The sequence below is a fragment of the Petaurus breviceps genome, unplaced genomic scaffold (assembly GCF_028583685.1).
Source record: "Petaurus breviceps papuanus isolate PSGF00001 unplaced genomic scaffold, PetGlider_PUasm1.0 99, whole genome shotgun sequence".
Taxonomy (NCBI): Eukaryota; Metazoa; Chordata; class Mammalia; order Diprotodontia; family Petauridae; genus Petaurus; species Petaurus breviceps.
In genome coordinates, this window is record NW_027187465.1 from 16210673 (window position 1) to 16232816 (window position 22144).

Genomic DNA, 22144 nt, shown 5'->3' on the forward strand with positions numbered 1-22144 from the left:
AAACTATTGCAAAAGCTGCTGGTGGATCGGCCTGCTTTAGGTGTCTCCCCACTCCAATCTATTCTCTATTCAGCCACCAAAGGGATTTTCCTAAAGCAGGAATCTGACACTGTCACCCCTCCCTCCCCCATTTCTCCAGTGGCTCCCTGCGCCTCTAGGACACTTATTAGCTGTGTGATCCTGGGTAAGTCATTTCACCCTTTTTGCCTCAGTTTTCTCATCTATAAATTAGTTGAAGGAAATGGCAAACCACTCTAGTATTTTTGCCAAGAAAACCACAAATAGTGTCATGCAGAGTTGGGTGTAACTGAAATGACTGAATAGCACCATGTACCACAATCATAATTATAATGATAATAATAGTAGTATTAATAGTACTTTACATGTAGAGGTTTCACTCTCCTGATCTATTGAAACTCATAAGGTTATTGTCTCCAGTCTCTTCACTTAAAGAAGGAATACAGGGGCAAAGGACCAAGGTTCATTTAATGAGGCTAAGTATCCGCCTCAGGAGAGAAGGCCCAAGATACTTCTCTTATATGGCATCATACCACTCCTGAAAGCATACTCCCCAGCCTCTTCATTTGCATGCATGTCAGATCCTTGTTACAGAGATGACTGACACACAGGTTGGTTAAGTAAATTCTCTAAGGACAAAACAGCAAATCAGACCACTAGGTGGTGAATAGAGCACTGGGTCCTGCTTGGAAAAACTGTTTAAATCCTGTCAGACACTTGCTAGGTGTATGGCTCTGAACATGTCAGTTAGCCTCTGTTTGCCTAGGTTTCCTCAGCTGTAAAATAGGGATAGGATAATAACAGTCCCTACCTCACAGGGTTGTTGTGAAGATCAAAAGTGATAACATTTCTGAAGCATTTAGTCAGTGCCTGGCACATGGTAGGCCTAGAAATATTAGCTATTATTATTAGTGAAAGAACCAGGATTTGTTTGCTCTTGGGTCTTCTGTGTGTCACAGATGAAAATCTTCTAATGGTTCATTTTGGTTTTTCTGTAACAAAACATTAATTTTAACTTAGGTGAATCTCATTTGCCACATAATTTTGATTACATTGTAGTACTTTCTCTTGTCCTCTAGGATTTCTGATCTAGTTCTTTCCATTCATTTTTTTGAGCACTTTTCTCCCCATTCATTTCTTTGAAAATTAAACATTGGCTATATATAGTTCTAATCCAAAATACAACCAAATTTATTAGTAACTTTATGAACTAAAATCACAGTTTTGTTATTAAACATAGCAAAAAGGAACTTGGAAAATAAAATACTTTTTTTAAAGGCCAGCTTAAAATTGTGATTTCCAGTTTTTCCTTCCCTAATTAGGAATAATTGTTAGTTGCTTGTCCTTCAAAATTTTTTTTTTATGGTATGGATGATAGGTAGAAAAATTTCACTGAGATTCAGTTTGCTCCTAGAATGCTTTCTTTCTCTATCGCCCTTACAGTTTTATAAAGAAATTTATATTCTGAAGTGCTGTTACCAATTTGGCTACTAGATTTGTTTCCTTGGTGAGTAAATTGTGTTTTTACTGACTAAGGTGGTTTTGGGGCTCCCTGTTCTTAGGATATAGTAATAGCATTATATAGTGAATCAGAAGTATGGTGATTATTTAGACTAATGAATTGACTTGGAAATCATGACATTTAATTTACTCTGGTGATTTAAAAGTGTCATTTCTATTTGTAGAAGAAAATCTTTCCCCTCTTAAATTGAAAATGTATGTATGTATGTATGTATGTATGTATGTATGTATGTATGTATGTATGTGTATGCTATTCTTCCCCTGTGATGTGATGCTTTGGAACATATGATGACCATTTTAGTGTTCCTTTTTTGGTGTCACATTTAAGTAAAAGGTGACATGTTACAGTGTGATAATTTTAAAAGAAGGTAGTTGGAAAGTAATTTATTTCTCTTTCCTTTTATAGGCTGAACTCACAGGAATCAAATGGCGTAGGTACAATTTTGGAGGGCATGGGGACTGTGGTCCCATCATTTCAGCCCCTGCCCAGGATGATCCAATCTTGTTAAGTTTCATTCGCTGCCTGCAAGCCAATCTGCTGTGTGTATGGCGCCGTGATGTCAAACCAGATTGCAAAGAATTGTGGATATTCTGGTGGGGAGATGAACCAAACTTAGTCGATGTGATACATCATGAATTACACAGTAAGTGCTTTTGTTTTTTATGATCATTTTGTATGATTTAAAAAAATTAATTTGTGCCATGTTTTATAAAGGCCACTGAAGACTATCTTGTTTTGATCATATTTGAAAGGTATGTTAGTTGTTTATGAAACAAATTTCATATTTCAAGTGGTTTGGCCAGACAAAATGAAGCAAATTTACTTTAGCTTGTACAGTGACAGTTATGGTTCAGTGTTAGTTCAGAAAATTTGAAAATTTTAATAGCTTAACTCTCACTTTTTGAGAGGCTGAGTGATATAGTGGGTAATTGACCAGTGTTGGAGTTAGAAGTCCTGATTTATGTCTGGCCTCTGAGACAGAGTAGTTTTGTGACCATGAGTAAGTCACTTAACTTTGTAATGTCCAATGTAATTCTCAGAGTCTAAGCTTTAGAAGGGTTCTGTTCTGCATTGGTATAGAAAGACATTATTTCCAGAGTTCAGACTGAAAAAAAAAATTTGTATGAAATTGAAGTCAGCTTCTCATAGGCATTAAATTACAGTTTAACATAGGGCAATAATCAAACAATGAGGTCCTGAGTAACTCATTCCAGAGGGTCTTTGAATATGTTATTTTGAAGTTCTATCAACAAAAATGAAAATAAATCATTAGAGTGATCTTTTGAATATCATGCTTTCTCTCTTTTATTGTTATATAACTTCAGTGTGCTGGCTCCTGTCACAGAGGTAAAAATGAACAGGTCTTTTGATATCTTGATATGACAAAATTAACATATGGTTCCAATTAGCCTTAGTTGCTTTTTCCATTAACTTGTAGCTTACCACTAGTTTAATGGTAAATGTTTAGTTTTTATTTAATTCATGTATATTTTAAATTCCTTTAATCACAATGTCAATGACTCAGAGAACACTTATTAAGTACTTACTATGTTCCAGGATCTGTGCTAAACAATGGGGTTACAGAGAAAGACAAAAGACAGCCCTTTGCTCATGAGAACAACAATGAGAAGATGTATAGATGGGATGAGTTGGGGCTAAAGTGCCAAAGTGAAAGAGCAGGCTTGCAGAAGGAAGCTGGGAAGTCTGGAGCTAGAGATGGAAAGGGACAGAGTTCTAGCCAAAGGGGAAGCCAAAGGAAAATGCCCAGAGCTGAGGACATAAACTGTCATGACCAAGGAATAGCAAAAAGGTTGGTGTCCCCGGAGGGATAGTATCTAGGGCCAGATAGAGGGATTATATTTGATACTAGAGGTAATGGGGTAATAGGTAATTGAGAAGGGGAGTTATTGAGTAACTCTCCTTTGATAGCTGAATAGAGGCCTGGAGTGGAGAAGGACACCAGGAAGCAATGCAAGAGCATGAGGGGAGGAAGCCCTGCATTCATGGGGTAGCAGCATCTTCAGAGATGTCATTCAAGGAGAAACAGCAGGACTTGGCTCCTCTCCTCTCCTCCCTTTCCTTCCTCTCCCTTCCCCTCCCTTGTTTACCTGTTCTAATTCTTCCACTCTGGTTTAAAGGCCCCCTAGATAATATTTATTCAATGGATGTTATTTAGATCTGACCCTCTTTCCCATTTTTTCCTCCAGATTGTCTCCTCTCATAACAGCCAGAGGGCAGTAAACTACACCAGACTAAACTATATTCTTGTCCACTCTTTACAGTTTGTTCTTTCCCTCTCCTCCTCCTTCCTCCTGTCCCCTCTCCCACTTTCTTGCCCTTCTTTCTCCTTCCCTGTCATTCCTGTTCTCCCACTCTCCTTCCTCCCCTTTTCTCTTTTCCTTCCCCTCACCTTCTCCATCTCCCTATCCTTCTCTCTCTACTTTCCCTTCTCTTTCTCCCTCTCCTTTCTTCCCTTTTCCACTTCCTCTTCTCTTTCTCCCCTACTTATCCCCTTCTCTGTCTTCCATTATGGATTATAAGTATCTCTAGTATTGGTAATTAAAATCACAACCACCCTGATGCATACCAGATTGCTTATTTGCAGGTGTATTAACTGGTGAAATCCAGACTCTTGCCCTTATAGCATAAGGAGTGCTTTATGTAGGCAGAAATGAATTAATTAAAAATTTGAATTTTGAGACCTCTGGATCAAAGTTATGCTAGATATGCTAGACAACTTTTAAGGTGGTACCTCTTTTGAGGTACTAGTGAGATTTACATTTTAGTTGTAGGTAGTGCCCAAAGTCTGAGTGAACACTTCTTAGGCATACTGCAGTTGAGATTCTTTTTGTGTGTGGGTTCAAGTAGATGGCTGCTGAGGTCCCTCTGAGTTCTCAAATTCTGTGATTTTTTTTTAGAAATGCATTTTGTTAAAATTTTGTGGGACCATAGCATCCTTCTCTGCTTCTGTGTTTTCCATCTTATTTCTTCCTTCCCTTTAGGTTTTATTTTCATATCTGCTATCCATTCTTTTCTGTTTTCATTTCTATCTGGTCTTCATTTTCTAGCATCAAAAGGCATCATTTTACAAGGCAAAATATGAGATAAATCTTTGTTTTATGAGGCAAAATTTTTTAGAGGGAATTTACAGTTCATTGGTGGAAACTTTAGACCTATTTAGTAGGTCTACTTACTTACAAAAACAAGGGAAGCGATTGATGTTTTTAGTGAGAATATTTAGGAGTGATGTTGGTTCTGATGTATTTATTTCACTTTTTAAATTGAGAAAGAGGTTGGAGTTTAAAATGTGTAAAGATTTAGAAGTTTCTTAATATAATACATGTAAATCCAGTAATGTCTTGAGGGAGTGTAGCCTAGTGAAAGAGATAGCAGGGAGACTTGGGAGTCAAGGAGACTTAAGTCTGCCTCTGACATAGGCTGGCTGACTGGGCCTCCAGGCCTCCAAGCCAGTGGTGTCCAACTCAAAAAGTAAACTGTATGTGAGGATCCCTGAGGGCCTCATTGACTTGGAAAGTCACCTATTTACAGTATCTACATTCTATTGTATTTTATTTATTTATTTATTTATTTTTTAAAGCAATAGGGGTTAAGTAACTTGCTCAAGGTTACACGGCCAGTTATTTCTGGGTGTGGTGCTGAGTATCTGAGCCCGGATTTGATCCAGGTCATCCCGACACTCGCTGAGCCACCTGGCCGCCCCTAAGCAATTGGGGTTAAGTAACTTGCTCAAGGTTACATGGCCAGGTGTTTCTGGGTGGGTGCTAAGTGTCTGAGCCCGGGATTCGATCTCCAGGTCTTCTCAACACTGGAGCTGGTGCTCTTACTTGCTGTGCTACCTGGCCGCCCCCCGTATTTTAATTATTTTGTTAATATTTCCCAATTGCATTTTAATCTGGTTGGGGACCATCTTGCCCCCTGCAGTTTGGTGGGCAGCATGCTGTGTATTTGGCATCTTTGTAAGACTGGACTTTGCAGAGATCTGGCTTGATAGAGGGAGTTTCTTCTCTTGGAGAAGATTAGTGAAGTCACAGATTTTGTGTTACGGGCATCTCTGGGTTTCTCCATATGAATCTAAGCAAAGACATCCCATAGAGAGTGGTTATTTTTTCTTTTCCTTCTCCTTCTTAGTGAGACTGATTAATAACAGTGCAAACAACTTTTCTTCTGAATTGCATCAACAGAATTTTCCTGTGCTTTACAAAGAGATATGACTATATAGATAGTGGTATTCTATATAAAGAAGAAATTATTTTGATGAGTTATTTTTCCTTATGGAAGACACTGAAGCAATATGAGGGATAAACACCAAAAGGAAGGACATAGAACAATTCTTTGTGAGTAGAGAAGATCCACAATTGTGAGAATAAGGGAAATACATGAATCGAGCAATGAAACTAGTGTACTTTCTGCAGAAATTGAATGGAACAACTTGTTATTTTGTGAGAATAGTTTTTCATTTGTGAATTAATGGAATCATTCCTAATATTTTGTCATTTCATCAACTTGAATGCAAGACTTTTTGTTTGCTTTTTATATTCTTTTGCCTTGCTGTTTTGTAGTTATTTCATTGACTTTAATGGAAGACTTTCTGTTTGTTTGATGCTTTGCCATTTTTGTAGAGTCTTTGAGTGTCAAGGAATCTTGGTGAGGGGCTGGTCTAGCACCTGTTTGTAGACAGCAGGAGGCAGTGCTGGAAAATGCACCCCAAGGACAGGGCTGGAGTCTTCTGACTCCCTAGCCATATTGCCCACTGCCATTTTTGTTCCATTGTCTTATTCTTGCATTCCTTAAAAATGTCTTATCGTTCCTTAAAATGTAACAATTCCTGAGGTGAAATATGGCTGTTGAGTGATTTCAGGATTGTGTGCAATAGCTAACTTAAAAGACCAGGACAAAGAACCACTGGAGAATAGAATATACCAGTGTTGTTTGGATCAAAACTCCTTTGGGATGCCCCCTCATCTGAAATAGTATGCTTTCATCTGGACAGTGGGTCTCACTACTTTAAGGTACTTTGGAATTCTCAGACAAAGAGGGTTTTGTGTCCTTTTTTTAGTGCCTATGCCTAGTAGGCAAACTTTGGATAATTAAACAAGTTTTTAGAGCTGAATTACTTTTTATATCTCCATTTTATTTTACCTTTATATCTCAATTTTAACAGCTTAGTGAAATAGGACAGAATTAAAATATTTTGAAACTTAAAAAGCTCCTTTGAAACCTTCCAGTTCAAGCTCTTCATGCTCTCATTTTATAGAGGAAAAAACTGAGGGCTTTATAGACAAAGCCACTACCACAGTGAAGGAAGGAAGAAAACAAGCATTTATTAAATGCCTGCTTTGTACCCGGCACTGTACTAAGCACTGTAGAATATGATTTCATGCGATCCTCATAACAATCCTGTGAGGTAAGTGCTGTTATTAATCCTGTTTTTATAGAAAATTGAGGTAAAGTGACTTGCCCCAGAGCTAGGCAGTGCCTGAGGCTAGATATGAACTCAGGCCTTCTTGCTGTCAGCCCTGGTGCTCTGTCCACTGAGCTACCACTTGCCTTTGTTCACCCCAAGGGACATGGAGCAGAAACATCTGGGTTGTTCACAGGACAGAGGCAGCTGCCGAGTATATGCTTCAGACGCATCTTTTTCCTCCTTTGGCCTTTTTTTGGGCTGTTTTCTCATGTTAGTTATTTTACTATTGTCTCCATCATAGGCATAAAGTTTCTTTCCTAAAATTTAAGCTAATTGAAAGCAAGAAATTAGTACTTGGCACATTTTAGGTATTTAAGAAATCTTATTGGTTGGTTGTGTTTTGTTACTTTCTAGTGAGATGTAGATTCCTCTGTTTGATATTCCAGTTCCTTTTTAGCCCTGGTTCCACTCTCTCTTTGCAGGGTCATTGACCATCCCTTTCCTTTGCTCACTCTTGTATATTAGCCAGGATAAGAAAGAGACATTCCCTTTCATGACCTTTGTCTGATCATCTGTCGCTCATGCCAGGTGAGCACTTTTTCCTCTTCTGCTTCTTTGAATGCTTAGCTTCTCTCCTCAAAGTCACATTCATCTGTTTTGTCTGTTTTTCTGTAGGTGTTCTCTACCCCAATAAAATGTAAAGCTTTGAACACATGGATGGTTTCTTTTCTGTTGTTGTATCCATAGTGCCTGATGAATGGAAAGGAGAAGGGAAGAAACCTTTATTTAGTGCCTACTATGTGCTAGGCATTGTGCTAAGTGCTTTACAGATATGTGACCTGATCTGGTTTGATAAATACTTGTTGGTTGATTGGTGCTTAATACATGCTTGTCAAAGGAGAGAAATGTTAGTTGCTCTAACCGACTGATTGCCTTTTTCAATCATTCCTTTCCCTGAGGATTTTTTTTATGCTACTTCTTGAATGCCATTCATTGTTGCTAATGTGCTGCAGCCTGCTTCTACTTGTCATTGCCCTTTGGGTCTTCCAAAGTTTGGATTCTTCAAAGATCATGGTGTTCCATGATTCAAGACCACATAGTGTGCCGAAGGGAATATGAGTGTTACAAAGGTTTCTGTGTTAGGAAGCACCTTGGGATCATTGAATACTTCAAGCATTTTCCCAAATGTGATTCAGCCCCTCTTGCCTTCTTGCTTGGGCTCTGTTTGTTCATTGTCCATTTGTATATCAGCACCAGCTTACAAGCATGCTGGGAAACATTGGTGCTTGCAGAAATACTCTTTGATAATCTGTAGATTTTACAGATGGTTGTACAGGTAGCACAACCTTGCCACTCAGTTTAAGAAATATAGGAACCATTCTGAACCAATTCCATCCAATTTGTGGGCAATTAGTCAGTCACTAGATTATGATTAATTCAGAGCCCTTGTAGCTGGCATTTTTCTTCTGACATTCTTTTTTTTTTTTTTGCCTTTTGGAGGGGGGAATGCAGGGCATTCGGGGTTAAGTGACTTGCCCAAGGTCACATGGCTTTTAGGTGTTAAGTGTTTGAGGCCAGATTTGAACTCGGGTCCTCCTGATTCTAGGGCCGGAGCTCTATTCACAATGGTAGCCTAGTCTCCCTCCTGTTAAACTATTATAAAAATATTACATTGTAGAAATATTGAAAATGTCTTTAGCTCTGGTAAGTGTTAATGTAAAATGGAAACATAAGGCAACCATGCTGATAATGACTATATTAAATGACCTGAAGTTACTTGGAAGAAGAGAAAGGATAGGAATTTAGGGAGAGAGAGAGAGAGAGAGAGAGAGACAGAGAGAGAGAGAGAGAGAGAGAGAGTGTGTGTTTTGGTGGTGGTAGTGGTGCAGTATGACCTATTGTCCAGCCATGAGTTTGAAGCAGGCTTTGTTTGGATAGCATTATGTTTTGGCAAGAAAGAATTTCATTTCAAGCCCATTTAAAAAAAAATAGTTTGAACCATCTGCTTCATGAATCAGTTTCACAAGACCTGAGAACACATTTTCAGGCATAAAAGGGATTTAAAGACAAGAGCAATGGACAAAATGAACAAAATGGAGAATTTATAGGAGGGAAATTTGCATATTAAAATCCTAAAGGAAAAAACAATCAGTCCAATCCTTTACATTTAGTGTAAGACCAAAGTGTGGATATGAATTATCTGAAACTATGGCTAATCTCCAGAATATTTAGGTAAATGACACCATGACTTGTGTATACTGTGATATGTTAGTTGGTATCTTGTAATTTCCTTAGACTTAATGAAATAAGCCCATTCCAGTATGCCTATTAAATGAGTTCTTGTTCTCATTTGGGACTTTAAAAAATTGCTTCCTGTGAAAGTGACAACCTTTTTACCAATAAAATTAACTATGGGAAAAATGTCATTTGTTTTATTTTAATTTCTTTTAAAAGAGGAAATTTACCTCCTGCTTTCCTTCCCACCAGGGCTTTTTTTTTTTCATTACTAGTGCCCAGTGTATGATTCATTGAAATGAATCCCTCTGGTTAAATTGGAAGCAGGAGTGGTGTTTTTTTTTTCTTCATCATATGGGTCTATTTAGTATTCCTCAAACAGAGAAATGTGTTAGAAAATCTTTAAAAACTGCATGTAAATTGTATAGTCCTATGCATCACCGATCTGTAGCGTTTCATGCATCCACATTTATTTTACAATGTACTATGGATTTCATTGCTTTGTGATAAATCAGAATTTATATTGTTATTAAAATGTACCTTTCATGTTTGCTGTTTCTTTAAGCAGACTAAGGATACATTTGTAAATCATTATAGTAAGAAAAATTGTCACTGAAAGCTGGTACCCGGGGCAGTTTAAAAAGAAAAACAATAAAACAAGTTCTGTACTTTTTGAAAAGTCTATTGTGATGTTGGAGATTTTCTAAAATTTAGGTCTTAAATTATTCAGCACTTGACATATTTTCTGATGTATCTGATAATTACCATATCTATTGCTTTATTTTACTGTTCTCATTTTTGAAAAAAAGTGAACTTGCTTATGTTGTAAAACAATGATAGTTTCCATTGTCTGACTATTATCTAAATGATTCTAATGTACAGTTACTGAAATAAGATTAAATTTAATAGGTAGTTATGTGCTTCAAAGAAAGTCAATACATATTAAGGATTTGATAAGTAATAAACTTGAATTGTAAAATCCTGGCAGGATCATAATGATGAGAGTTTTTTCTTCTATAGCCAAGAAAGAAGTATGACTAATAAATTAGATAGAACTCTAAAGCTAAATATGCTTGGAATTAGCTAGAGTGTTGAGACCAAGCTAAGGTCCACCTTTTGAATGTAAATAAAATCGTTGTTTTACCACAGGCAACTTATTGAACCATGTAATTAGTTTTTTTCTATGAAAAATGAGATCATTTATAGTGAGCCTGCTGTGTAGTATGTAAAGGATTTAGATTCTAGTTACATGAAAATTAAATAATCATTAAAAGATTGTATTTCTTAAAATGCTGCTTGAGGGGAAAATGAAGAAATCTAATCAGTGGAATTTATTTATTTATTTATTTTGCTATTTGTTGGGCGTGTTTAGACATCTCCCACAGTCTATGTTTTTGCTTGAGGAAGTTCTCTTTCCATTCATATAGTGACTTAACTGTGTAAAGTAAATGCAAATTAGTTGTAAGTGAATTTACATGAATAATGTGAGGATTTTTGATTTTATAAATTACTGTAAACTAAGAAAACTTAAAAATAACTTACAACTAGGTGAACTATAGTGCTCATAAATTTTTCCATATGCAAAATAATTTTAGTGATTTGTCAAAACTAATTTCAATGACATGAGCTTCTAAAAAAATCTAAGATTGCTACCAATATGAATGATTCTTCTGTTTGTATTCCTCACACTAGTTCATGTCTCTAGCGCTAAACCTGTCTGTGGCCGCTTATTAAATCATAAAGTCGATAAGATTCCAAAAACTGCTGTAGCCTTGACAGGCTTCACTTCCTGGCCAGCTCTTCACTGTGTTGTCTCCATTTGTGTGGAGCCTTCTGTGTGTGTGTGTGTGTGTGTGTGTGTGTGTGTATGTTTTGGTTGTTTGTCCAGACTCATGATTTCATCAGTGTGGAGACCTTGTGGTATAGAAACTCCTTCAAGTGATAAAAAGCTCAGTCACTAGACAGTGATTTCTGAACTTCAGAGGGTTTCTGGGTCTCTGAGTATGTCAGAGGCAAGATTTGAACTTGGCTCTTCCTGACTTCCTGCTTCACAGTGCAATTTAGCCTCCTAGCCCCAGAGAGCTCTTAGGAGAGTTGTGATATTTCCAAAATGTTTTTGCCAGAAATGTTAGGGAGGTCTCAGTACAAATGTTGTCTTTTCAGTTTTATAGATGTGAAAACAAGAGGCTAGGAAAAGTCTGTTGATATGTTCGATTAGGTGCCAGAATTAGAATCTCCTCCACTCTCTCTGGATAGCACCACTATATTCCCCACTTTCCCTTCCCTGCCTTGTGTGTACTGTTGTCTTGTTCTTTTCCCACGTAAGCTTCTTTAGGGCTTGGACTGTCTTTTCATTTGTAGTTGTGTCCTGAGCACTTGGCACAGCGCTAAGCAAGTGCTCAATAAATGTTTGTTATTTGCCTGTCTTTGTGAAGTTTGTTTGTGGAGACGGGGGCTGGGGATGGAAGGGAGGCGAAGCAAAGAAAAGTAAAATGCTTAAAAAAGAAAGGCATAGTCAAGCAAAAACAGAATTCCTGCATTGACTGAGTCTGAAAACGTATCCCTTAGCTTTCTTAAATTCTGTATCTGATGTGGGCGACTACTCCGGAAGGAGTGACCAAATAACATACGCTTACACTGGAAAGGCGACCAGATTCATGAAACAGATAGCATGTTTTAAACATTTTGGCTCGTGTTTGAGATAGATCATTAAAGGTTTTATGGAAGTAGTTGAGTCCCTGCACCCTGTTCCACTTTTGGAAAGCTCTAGCTGCTTGAGTTTATTCCTAACATCTAGCCCCAATTTCCCCCTTGCTACTTCTGCCACTCCCCGGAGCTCTCTCCTCTGGGCCCAGGTATATCCCAGCCAGTCTGCTCTTTCACATCATAGCTTTTCAGTTGTCTGAAAACAGCTCTCATACCCTTTTCTTCAGGTTAAACATTCGCATTTCCTTCAACAGATCTTTATATGGTATGATCTTATCTTCCTTCAAGATCCTAGTAGATTTCCCCTGGATGATCTCCAGTTCACCGATTTCCTTTTGGAAATGGGACTGTCAGAACCAGACATGGTGTTCTGCATGTGGGCCGACCATGGCAGTGGGGTCAACACTTCCTTGTTCCTGGAGCTCATGCTTCTCTTAGTGTAACCTGTGAGCTCCATTAGCTTTCTTGGCCGTCATCACACTTTGACATACAGTGTGCTTGTAATCTAATAAAATTCTCAGGACTCTTTCAGACGGATTGTACCCTTGGCAAGCCTCCTCTGTCTTGTACTTATGAAGCTCATTTTCTTAGCCAAAGTGTGAAACTTCACATTTATTCCTGTCACGTTTAATTCTAAGGTCATGGGACAAGTAGGGGGTCACTTCCGTCAGGGCACAGCGGGAAGAGCACCACATTGGGAGTCAGAACATCCCGGCCCTGTCATTGAATACCTGTGTGGCCATGGGCAAACCTCACTTATGAAATAAGGAAGGACATTCAGACTGAGGAACTGTATGCCTTACAGTGCTAAGTACTTTACAAATATTCTCTCATCTCATCTTTCCTTTTTGCAAAGTTCGAAAAACTTTGGGAAAAAAATGACTTGCCCAAGGTCACATAACTAATGAGTGTGTGAGGCTGAATTTGCCTTCAGGTCTTTATGACTCCGGGCCCAGTGCTCTGACCGCTGTGCTGCCAAGCTGCTCTCAAAATATGGTCATTGGACTAGATGGTTTTCAGGACCTCTTTTAGTTCTAATTTATAGGATCCCATGCCTTAATTTTTTTTTTCATTTGTATAGAAAAATATTTTAACTTTGAAATAATATCACGTATTTGAGTCTCTAGTATTTCAGAAAACTTTTACAAACAAAACCTAACAGGACACCTACTATCCTCATTTTTTTCTTCAACATTCTCAAGACTTACCAGGATTAGGCACTGACTGTTGAAATAGATTTGGCTGGGATGAAGATGTCTAGTAATCATTTTCCCCCAATCCTAGTAAAGTGCTTCTGTTATTCAGCATTCTACCAGCTAAAGTCCTCTTAATGAACATTTATATTAAGCCTATTTGTGACTTTAGTTATATCTAGTTGTGTATTGTTGTGTAATGTCTTAAGGAAATTATCCCAGAATAGCTTTAAGATAGGACTCTTTCCATCTGGAAAGGTTTTTTTTTTTTTTTTTGATCTTCAAAATGAGATGACAGTTATTTCCATGTTCTATGGAGAATGTTTTCTTATGTTGAAATTGAAGAAATGATAGGATTTTGAAAGTGTCTCATAATTCTAAGTAATTATTATTAGCACTTTCTGTAAAATTGTGTCAGTGTTTACTTCTACTTTCTAATTATAGAGGGTTTTCTCCCCCTTAAAAATAAGACAGACTATTAGATCTGCTGTTATACATTCAGCAACCATCCTTTAGCATCTTCTTCCTCCTCATTTGTGCTGATATGATGCTTTAGTTTTTGCCAGTTCAGCCAAATGTTTGATGTTCTAAGGCAGTTACTTTGTATTTGTGTATGTTAAGCCCTTGAGAACTGAAAAGTCATCAGATACATTCAGTCTAGTTTTAGAATCCATCGCATTCAGATTCCCTTGAATGTTGGGCTGGGAGTATGTATGTGTGGTGATTCTTTGATTAGATTTGAAGTCCAAGGACCTGGCCTTGCTAGAGTCCCCTCCCTGTGGATTGGTGGGAGCTGTGGGAGCCCTGGCGGGCCTCATTTCCTTATCTGTAAGAAGAGAGTTGGACTAGGTGACCTACCTCAAAGCTCCCTTTTAACTCTTCATTTGTGATTCCAGCCAAAACAGATACTTAACATCCCTTTAGTGGGTTGAGGGCTACAAAAATAGCAATTGAGGCTTAGTTTCTTGCTTTTAAAAAATTAAGTTTGTTGGTTACTGTTTGGTTGTGCTGTCACCCAGTGAATGATGGTGCCATGTGTTTCCTAGATATAGGTCATGAAGATAGAAATATTTAGGGTTGCAGGCTTGGAGACTGAGGGAATGTTAGACATTATCTGATACAAACTTAACACTATGGATAAGTAAAGGGAAACTCAGAGAATTGACTAAGCAGAGGTTGCCTAGGCTGCAGTGGTGGGAGCAAGTGTTAGCCTAGATCCTGGGCTCCAGGCCCAGTTTTGGGTCCTACAATATCTGTGGTGTGTAGAGCTCCCAGAAGAGAAAACTCACCCTGCTAATTTCACATCAACTCCTTTTCTGTAACTTAGAATCTTAGAGAATGCTTAGTGCAGTGAGAGGTTAAGATGCTTGCCTAGGGTCACATAGCCAGTCTGTATTAGAGACAAGACTTGAACCCAGATGTTCCTAGTCTTGAGGCCAGGTCTCTGTCCAAACCAGGTTGTCTCTTCTCACTATAGAACAAGTGTTCTCTCTCTCTTAAAAAAAAAAATTGCTAGGGGCGGCCAGGTAGCACAGCGAGTAAGAGCACCGGCTCCAGTGTCAGGATGACCTGGGGATCGAATCCTGGGCTCAGACACTTAGCACCCACCCAGAAACACCTGGCCGTGTAACCTTGAGCAAGTTACTTAACCCCGATTGCTTTAAAAAAAAATTGGTAACTGTAGTTCAATATAATTTTATTTCTTTTATAATAAATACTATGCTATATTTTATGTATTTAAAATGTTATACTGAGAAGGGGCCCATAAACTTCATTTGAGTGCCATAGGACTCGTGATACCACAAAGATTACAGAGCCCTGCCCTTGAGTGACACAATCTAGCATTTACAGAGGTTGTTTCTTCTGTAGGTACAAAGAGAATATTTCCTTTCTTGGTGTCAATTCCTTCTTAATTGAGACATGGTTAAACTGAAAAAGTAGGAAATTTCCCACTTCTCCTATGTCTGGAATAAACTGTTAGAAGATGAAAAATGTTGCTTTTAATATAATTTTAAATGTTAAGAAATAAATGTATATATTTAAAGCCAACATATATGTGTATATATACATATATGTTTGAGAAATGATTCTACATGTCTGTAATTTTTCAAAATGGGATAAATAAGATGGTCATAGTTAAGTTAAATGGCCTTTGTCTTTGTTGCTGATTGTGGTTTTCCTAATACAGTTAGAAGAAAAATGAAAAAATATGACAGAATCACATACTGTTAAAGCAATCCTCTAAGACAAATCAGTTGAGTTTACACAGGCCTTAAAAATCATCTTACCTAACTATCCTCTTTTATACAGATGAGAAAACTGAGGGTTTATATGTTGATGACTTCTGTGACTAGTTTAATGACATTTTTTTTTTCCTATTGTAGCTGTAAAGTTAACCTGAAAAATATTAAAATCTCCTTTCAAAACATATGGTATGGTCTTTATAAAACACTCACATGGATAGCCCAATTATAAAATATAAAGAGGTACAGGAATGTCCCCTTCTGCCTCATGGAATTCAACCACAAGCTTCTCCTACAAAGTACTGTTTCAAGCTTCTTCAGCAAAGTGCTTTTAGATGCTGAGAGGATATAGAGAAAAAAATTAGGGAATTCTCTCCCCTCTAAAAGCTTCCATTCTTTTAGAGAGCCATCACATGTCCCAGTGAAATATTTTTTCAGGGAAACTTGAGGAACAAGAGAGTGCTTACAGCTAGAGGGGAGCCAGGCAAGGGGGTGGCCTTGAGCTGGACCTTTCTGGAAGAAGGAATTCTAAGGAGCACAGTTTAGGGGATGCCTTTAAGGCTCATTGGGAGGCTTGTATGAATGTTCCAAGTCTGGAGAGGCAGTGTTGAGGCTGAGAAAGAGCTACTTTAGATTCTAAGAAAGAATTTTTAAAAATGCCTTGCTGTATGCCAGGCACTGTGTTTAAGTACTGGGCTAATGGCTTCAGTGACTTAATGTAGAATGAGACTAGAAAGGTTGGTGGAAACATCTTTTTTTTTTCCCCAGGACCAAAAAAAAAATCTAATTGAATTTGCCTAATAATTTAATAAATCTTCTTACATTACTTAACATAAACATTTTATTTGTGAATTGTCCAATTCACTACATAGTCATTACTTTTTGATTAGGAAATGTATTGCTTTGAATGCTTTCAACCACAGATAGTTTAACATAATAAAATTATTCTGTATTCCCTGAGCATACATAGTTCAAAGGACAACAGCTGAGGGTGACTTAATGTGATATAAAGGTGGGAGAGACATTTTGTGATAAAAAACTTGACATAGATATTTCATGTTCCAGTACTTGGGCTTTAGCAATATAATTAACATTCAATTCCATAAACTATGCATTTCTGAAGTAATTTTCAAATTAAGAAGTTTAGAATCTTTTTCTTGCTATCATTCAATTCAGCCAACATTAAAATGGTTTTATTCATTGTATTTTATTCTGTTATTCATGTAATTCATAAGGCCCTGGTCTTTCATTTCAGGAGTAAAACTGAGTTTGGAGTGTGCAGGCTAAGTGATTTAAGAAGAGGTTTTAAAATCTTGACCATTGATTTGGTCAGATAGATTTTCTCTCTATCCATAGAAAGAGAGGGAGAGAATGATGAACCTTCATGGCTAGAAGGTTTATGATTCTTAGTAGAAATAGGATGTTTTAAAGGAAAGGGTAGAAGGAGGTTTTAATCAGGATAAAAATTTTTAACACTACAAAACAATGAAATTCAGTTCTCTTGCTTTAAAATATTTTATGCCTGAGCTTCTGTCTGGGGAATTCATTGTAATATCACTCTATAAGTAAGTGCTGGAAAATTTTATCAGTCTGAAGCTCTTGGTGCTTAAATGTTTTTGAATGCTTTCCCACACATACTTGTGTCTTATAAACATGATATTTATAAAATGAACTCCTTATGTTAATTCAGCTCTCTCTTGATCATGACTTTAATTGTGATTTGGCAATGAGTCCAATAGAATACAGCCTTTTATCCTCTTGAGCCTCATCTAGGGTTGAACTACTAAAGGATTTTTACAATACCCAAATAAACATTCAATTAGTTCATAATTTTTGTGTGCTATGACAACATCACATTAATATGAGACTATTGCTAATGCATTGTGGGGAAAATATTCTGTCCTTAGTAATCATATAGCAGAGCTGGCTTGCTATATTCAAAAGTAACGAATTAAAATTGGAGAATAAATGTGTTTCTAATAAGCACATTTTTAAATTGTCTATGTTAAATACTAAAGTGAAGGGGACTAGTATTTCAGATCTACATTGATCATTAGGTGCAGAATTGTGTGTTACTTCACTCATGTTATAGTTGATGAGCCAGTTTGGCTAAGCAGACCATGGAGCCATTATCTCTTGGGTGAGAAGGTGGGATGAATATTCTGCAAGATAACCACAATTTTTTCTGTGTTGTTTATTGACCTTGTCCTAGTTCTTAACTTTAAACAGGGAGTATCTGTAGCGTTAAGTGATATCTTATCTTTAATAGAAGCTAAAAGGGAAGAGGCTTTTAGTTCCCCCTTTGTGTTATGAGAGGTAATGTTTGATTTGAGCTACATCAGGTAAGCATTTCACTGAAGTTAAGAAAAATAGAGGCCAGAGTTATACATTTCTTTTGTGATTCATTCATTGTAATTTGAATAAAATTCTTAAAGTTAAGCATGGTTTTTTTTTTTTTTTTTGTACCCAGAAAGTTTGACATTTGTCATTTACTGAGAATGTTTATTGTTCTGGGAAAATGTAATGTGTGATTTTGCTCGTGGAGTACAGGAGTCTTTGAGAAATCAAAATACTAGGTTTTCTAAAGGGCAGTGGAGAAATGTGTGATGGAATGGAGAAATAGGCTACAATTTCGAACCGATCCCTCAGGACCTAGATGCAGGATGTGGTATGAAAGTCATCATTCCAAAATTGCGAATCCAGTGAGAGAGCCGAGATGGTTACACACTGAGAGTGAAGGATTGGCCTCAGTATAGCCTGGCTATTGTTTGGGTATCCACCTTATGTGAAGAGACTGAGCATTCTGGGTGTACCACTTTGGGAGGATTTGTAGGAGGCACTAGAGGACAAGATGTGACTGGTTGGACCCACTCTTGGATGGAGTGCTCGTATCAGTGAGATCAGAGGCCCACTGACATCTGGTTAATTGGTTTTTTAAAACTGTGATATCACACTATTCTGTTTCAGTAATTGTTAACTTCTTAGAGTTTGCTTGATAGTTTTATTCTATGCTTTAGAGTCATTTTATACTTTGGAGCCATATCTTTTTTTTCTTCAAAAAATTAATATAATAGGAATCAAATAGTTTTATTATTTTTGTGGTAGTGATATAGGTGTTTGTGTGTCTTTTTCATCTCTGTCTCTCCTGTGCTTAAAAATAAGCATTTATTAAGCCCATGCTATGTGCTGGGCATGTGCTAAATGTTGAGCAGCACAGTGCTTTGCATGTAATAGCCGCTTAATATATGCTTGTTGAATAGCAGCACATTTAATGGATTTGTATAGTTGGGTAAAGTTTGCATGTAATTGTTTTAGTTATACATCAGATGACTATGAATGGGAAATTCTATAGATATGTATTTATTATTGCAGTAATTCCAGAATTTTTAAATTGAATGGCAAACCAGCCTCTGTATCATGTCATTTAATGTCAAATAACATTTGACATTATTTATGCAGCAAAGGCCCTATGAACTTGTAAATACATTATGAATCAAATGACCTTGACTGCCCTACATATGTTATAAATTGCCATTCCTGCTCCCCTGTTTATATTGCTACATAGAAATGATTAGCTTACTTGACGAAGGGGATCTCTGAGAGAGCCATGTATGGTGCATTCTCCAAGTCAGATTGATAGACAGATAGCTTCCATTGAGCTTTGAGTCTTTTACCCCAGAGTTCTGAATGAATTACTTACTCTTCTCAATAGCATGGTTACAGACTACACAATAGGATGAGAGAATGTACAATTTGGATAAGTGCTTTCAGTGACAATTTGGATGGATTTCTTCTCCTCCCCCTCCCCCCAGTTTTATTCTTATGAAAGAAAGAAAACTTTAGGAAAGTTGCCTTTTGGTGGGTTTTGTTGACATGAAAATATTTAAAACAGTGATAATTAATCTTTTTGAAAATTCATTTGTGACTCTTCACAAATCCAGTGGATAACTTATAAGTCATGGAGACTATGCAGAGTTCATTTTCTCCGCCCTTTCTTCCCTTCCCCCAACAGTTGTCTCAGATTTTCTAGATGTTTAAAGTCACATCTCCCAAAACTTGTAATTCAATCATTCCTTCTAGAGAGTAATAGAAGAATCATGCCCTCCCACCATTTGTGAATCAGACCTTCCTGATCAAGAATGAGCTATCATTTTCTTTTCCCTTTTGTGACTGGAGTTCAGTTGTAGTATAAAGGTGGATCATCTCCTCTTTCTGCCATCCAAAATGAAGGGGAGGTTAAGTAACTTGTTCATGGTGAGACCACCAGGGAGCGCTACAACTGCCACTTGAACTTAACTCTTGATCTTAAGTACAAAGTTTTCTTTCATGCCATAAAAATTACCCATAAATGACTTCGACTGTAGGACCTTAATAGTTTTTTAAAAAAAGGTTAGAAATAAATTCAGTATTTTAGACCAAACACCTAATTGAAATGATATGCTGTAGAAAAAATTAGGTGACATGTTCAGAATGACCTTACAACTGTAATAAAAATTGAAGAAACATTTGGGTTAAACCATGATTGGAGATAATTTTGAGATATTGATATAAATATAATTTGCATGTGAATTATGACAGCCTTTTAAAAAATCCTCTACTGAGGACAATAAATAGTAATGCATGTACAGAATGTTGCAGAGAAGGAATATTTTGTCACCTTACTACAGTCCTTAAAATTTTATTTATCCACCAAAGTTTTTTTTATGAAACTGTCAGTCTTTATTTTAAGTAGCTTTAAAAAAAAAAGTATATATTAAATTTAAGATCATAATACTAACACTGACCTGCTTTTTCTTTGTCCTCTTCTGAACTTTCTCTAATGTGCATTTATTTGTTGCCTTGATACTCACTATTCCCCTCCCCCCCCCAATCCATCAGAGAGTAGGCACAGTTTAATCATTGCAAAGACTTCTCCACAGTTCCACCAACAGTGCATTAATGTGCTTGTATTCCCACAGATCCTCTTAGTCGTGTATGACTCTTTGTGACCTCATTTGGGGTTTTCTTGGCAGAGATACTGGACTGTTTTGTCATTTTCTTCTCCAACTCATTTTAAAGATGAGGAACTGAGGCAAACAGGGTTAAGTGACTTGCCCAGGGTCACACAGCCAGTAATATCCATCAAATATTTGTAATCACGACAAAAAAGTATAGTAATCCCTGCCCTCACTGAGGTTTCTATCTAGTAAGGGAAATTGAAATAAGTAAAATAAATAACTGTAATCCAAGTCATCATTTAAAAGGACAGTGAGAGTGGTTTTTAGTATCATTTTCAGAAAAACCTCTTCAGGTTGACTGAGAGGATCAGTGAGTGCTTCATGGAGAAGATTCCCTTTGTCCGTCCTTAAAGGCCCAGCTCCAGTGCAGCTGCTAGAAAACAGCATTCTAGATGAAGCATTAGAGATAGAAAAGCTGGGACTACTTGGGGAGCAGTCAGAGATCCCTTTAACCTGGATAACAGGTTGGGAGTACGAAGGAAAATAATGGGAAGTGTGTAGGCTGGGAAGATATTGACTTCCCCAATGAAGGTGTTTGGAGATTATTCAGTAGATACTGGGGAGCCAAAGAAAATTTTTGATGCTGTGATCAGGATGAAGCCTTTTGGAATGACTTATTTTGGCAACAGATTGAAGGCTAAATTGGAAAAGGGGACTCTAGGTAAGAAAGCCAATTCAAAGACTATGACAAGGATCCAGATGAGAGTTCGTGAGGTTCTGGTCTAGATAACGACAGTGGGGAATGGAGAGAAGGGGATGGGCGGGAAAGACATTTGGGAACATAGCACTGCAAGTGGAGATGTAATTTTTTAGGGAAATCCTACTGTTGAAAATGAGTAGTTTTAGGTGGAAGTGTGTATTTCATGTTTCTCTGGAAATTGAATCAAACTGTATATTGAATGTGTCCTGTTTAATTTTTGCTTTGCTCGTAATATGCACTTAATCTAAGTTTTTTGAATTGAGTTAAAATAATTGTCTTAAAATGAGGAACAATTAAGTTCTTAAATTATCTTTATTTTGGATTTATATTATATGACAAATGATTTACTGAGGGATATCAAGCTGTGTGTGTGTGTGTGTGTGTGTGTGTGTGTGTGTGTGTATAAACCTTCCTGTTTAGTAAATTCATTATGATTAAGTGTTTGGAACTGAGATAGTTAGTTAACTATTCTGTATTTAACAGGTAGCTTATAGCCTGTGTTGATTTAGCTCATTGAACACTAGAGGGACTTAAATAGGCAGACTGATCAAGTCTGTGTGGTTTAATATCACAGTAATTGAGCATCTCTCATTTAAATAGCTGAGCAACACAGTTTTCTGTCCTTTGTTTTCACAAGATTAAATAATTATCATGCTCTCTTCTCCCAAGTAACTCATTTGGTAAATGCATACTGAATTTTGCAAATCCTTAAAGTCTAACCTCTGCCATTCTGGGGGTAAAAATGCTTTGAATGCAATGCAGCTTCTCTAAGCTCAGAGGGCATATGTAGCTGGCCTGCTGAGAGGAGTGCAATCTGGAAGCTGGCTGTGTAAATAACGAACTCTTGGGATTCTGTACTGATGTAATACTAAACCATGCTGGCTCGATTATTTCCCTTGGGAATACAAGTAGAGGAAAAGAGGTGGCTGTGAAGAAACATTATCTAGGAAGGGAAGTTGCCATGAAAAATCCCCTCTACCAGGGCAGAACCCCACCTGCTTTGCAGTCTAGTCTTAGAAATTTGCCTGGGACATTGAGAGCTTTTGTGTGGGCTGATTCCCCAGTATATATGGGATCATAGGTAGAATTTGAACCTAGCTTTTCC

The 22144-nt window shown here is 37.3% G+C and overlaps 1 protein-coding gene across 4 annotated transcripts in view; it reads left to right on the plus strand.

Moving 5' to 3' along the window:
* The window catches only part of MED13L (mediator complex subunit 13L), a 428655-nt gene that overhangs the window by 66007 nt on the left and 340504 nt on the right, over positions 1-22144 (plus strand). For 3 of the 4 annotated variants that reach the window (XM_069081430.1, XM_069081432.1, XM_069081431.1), the window contains exon 2: positions 1946-2183. In XM_069081430.1, coding sequence (XP_068937531.1) covers positions 1946-2183 — 238 coding nt within the window. Of the gene's footprint in view, positions 1-1945; positions 2184-22144 lie in introns of those variants that run through there. The other variant, XM_069081433.1, reaches the window with a different exon arrangement.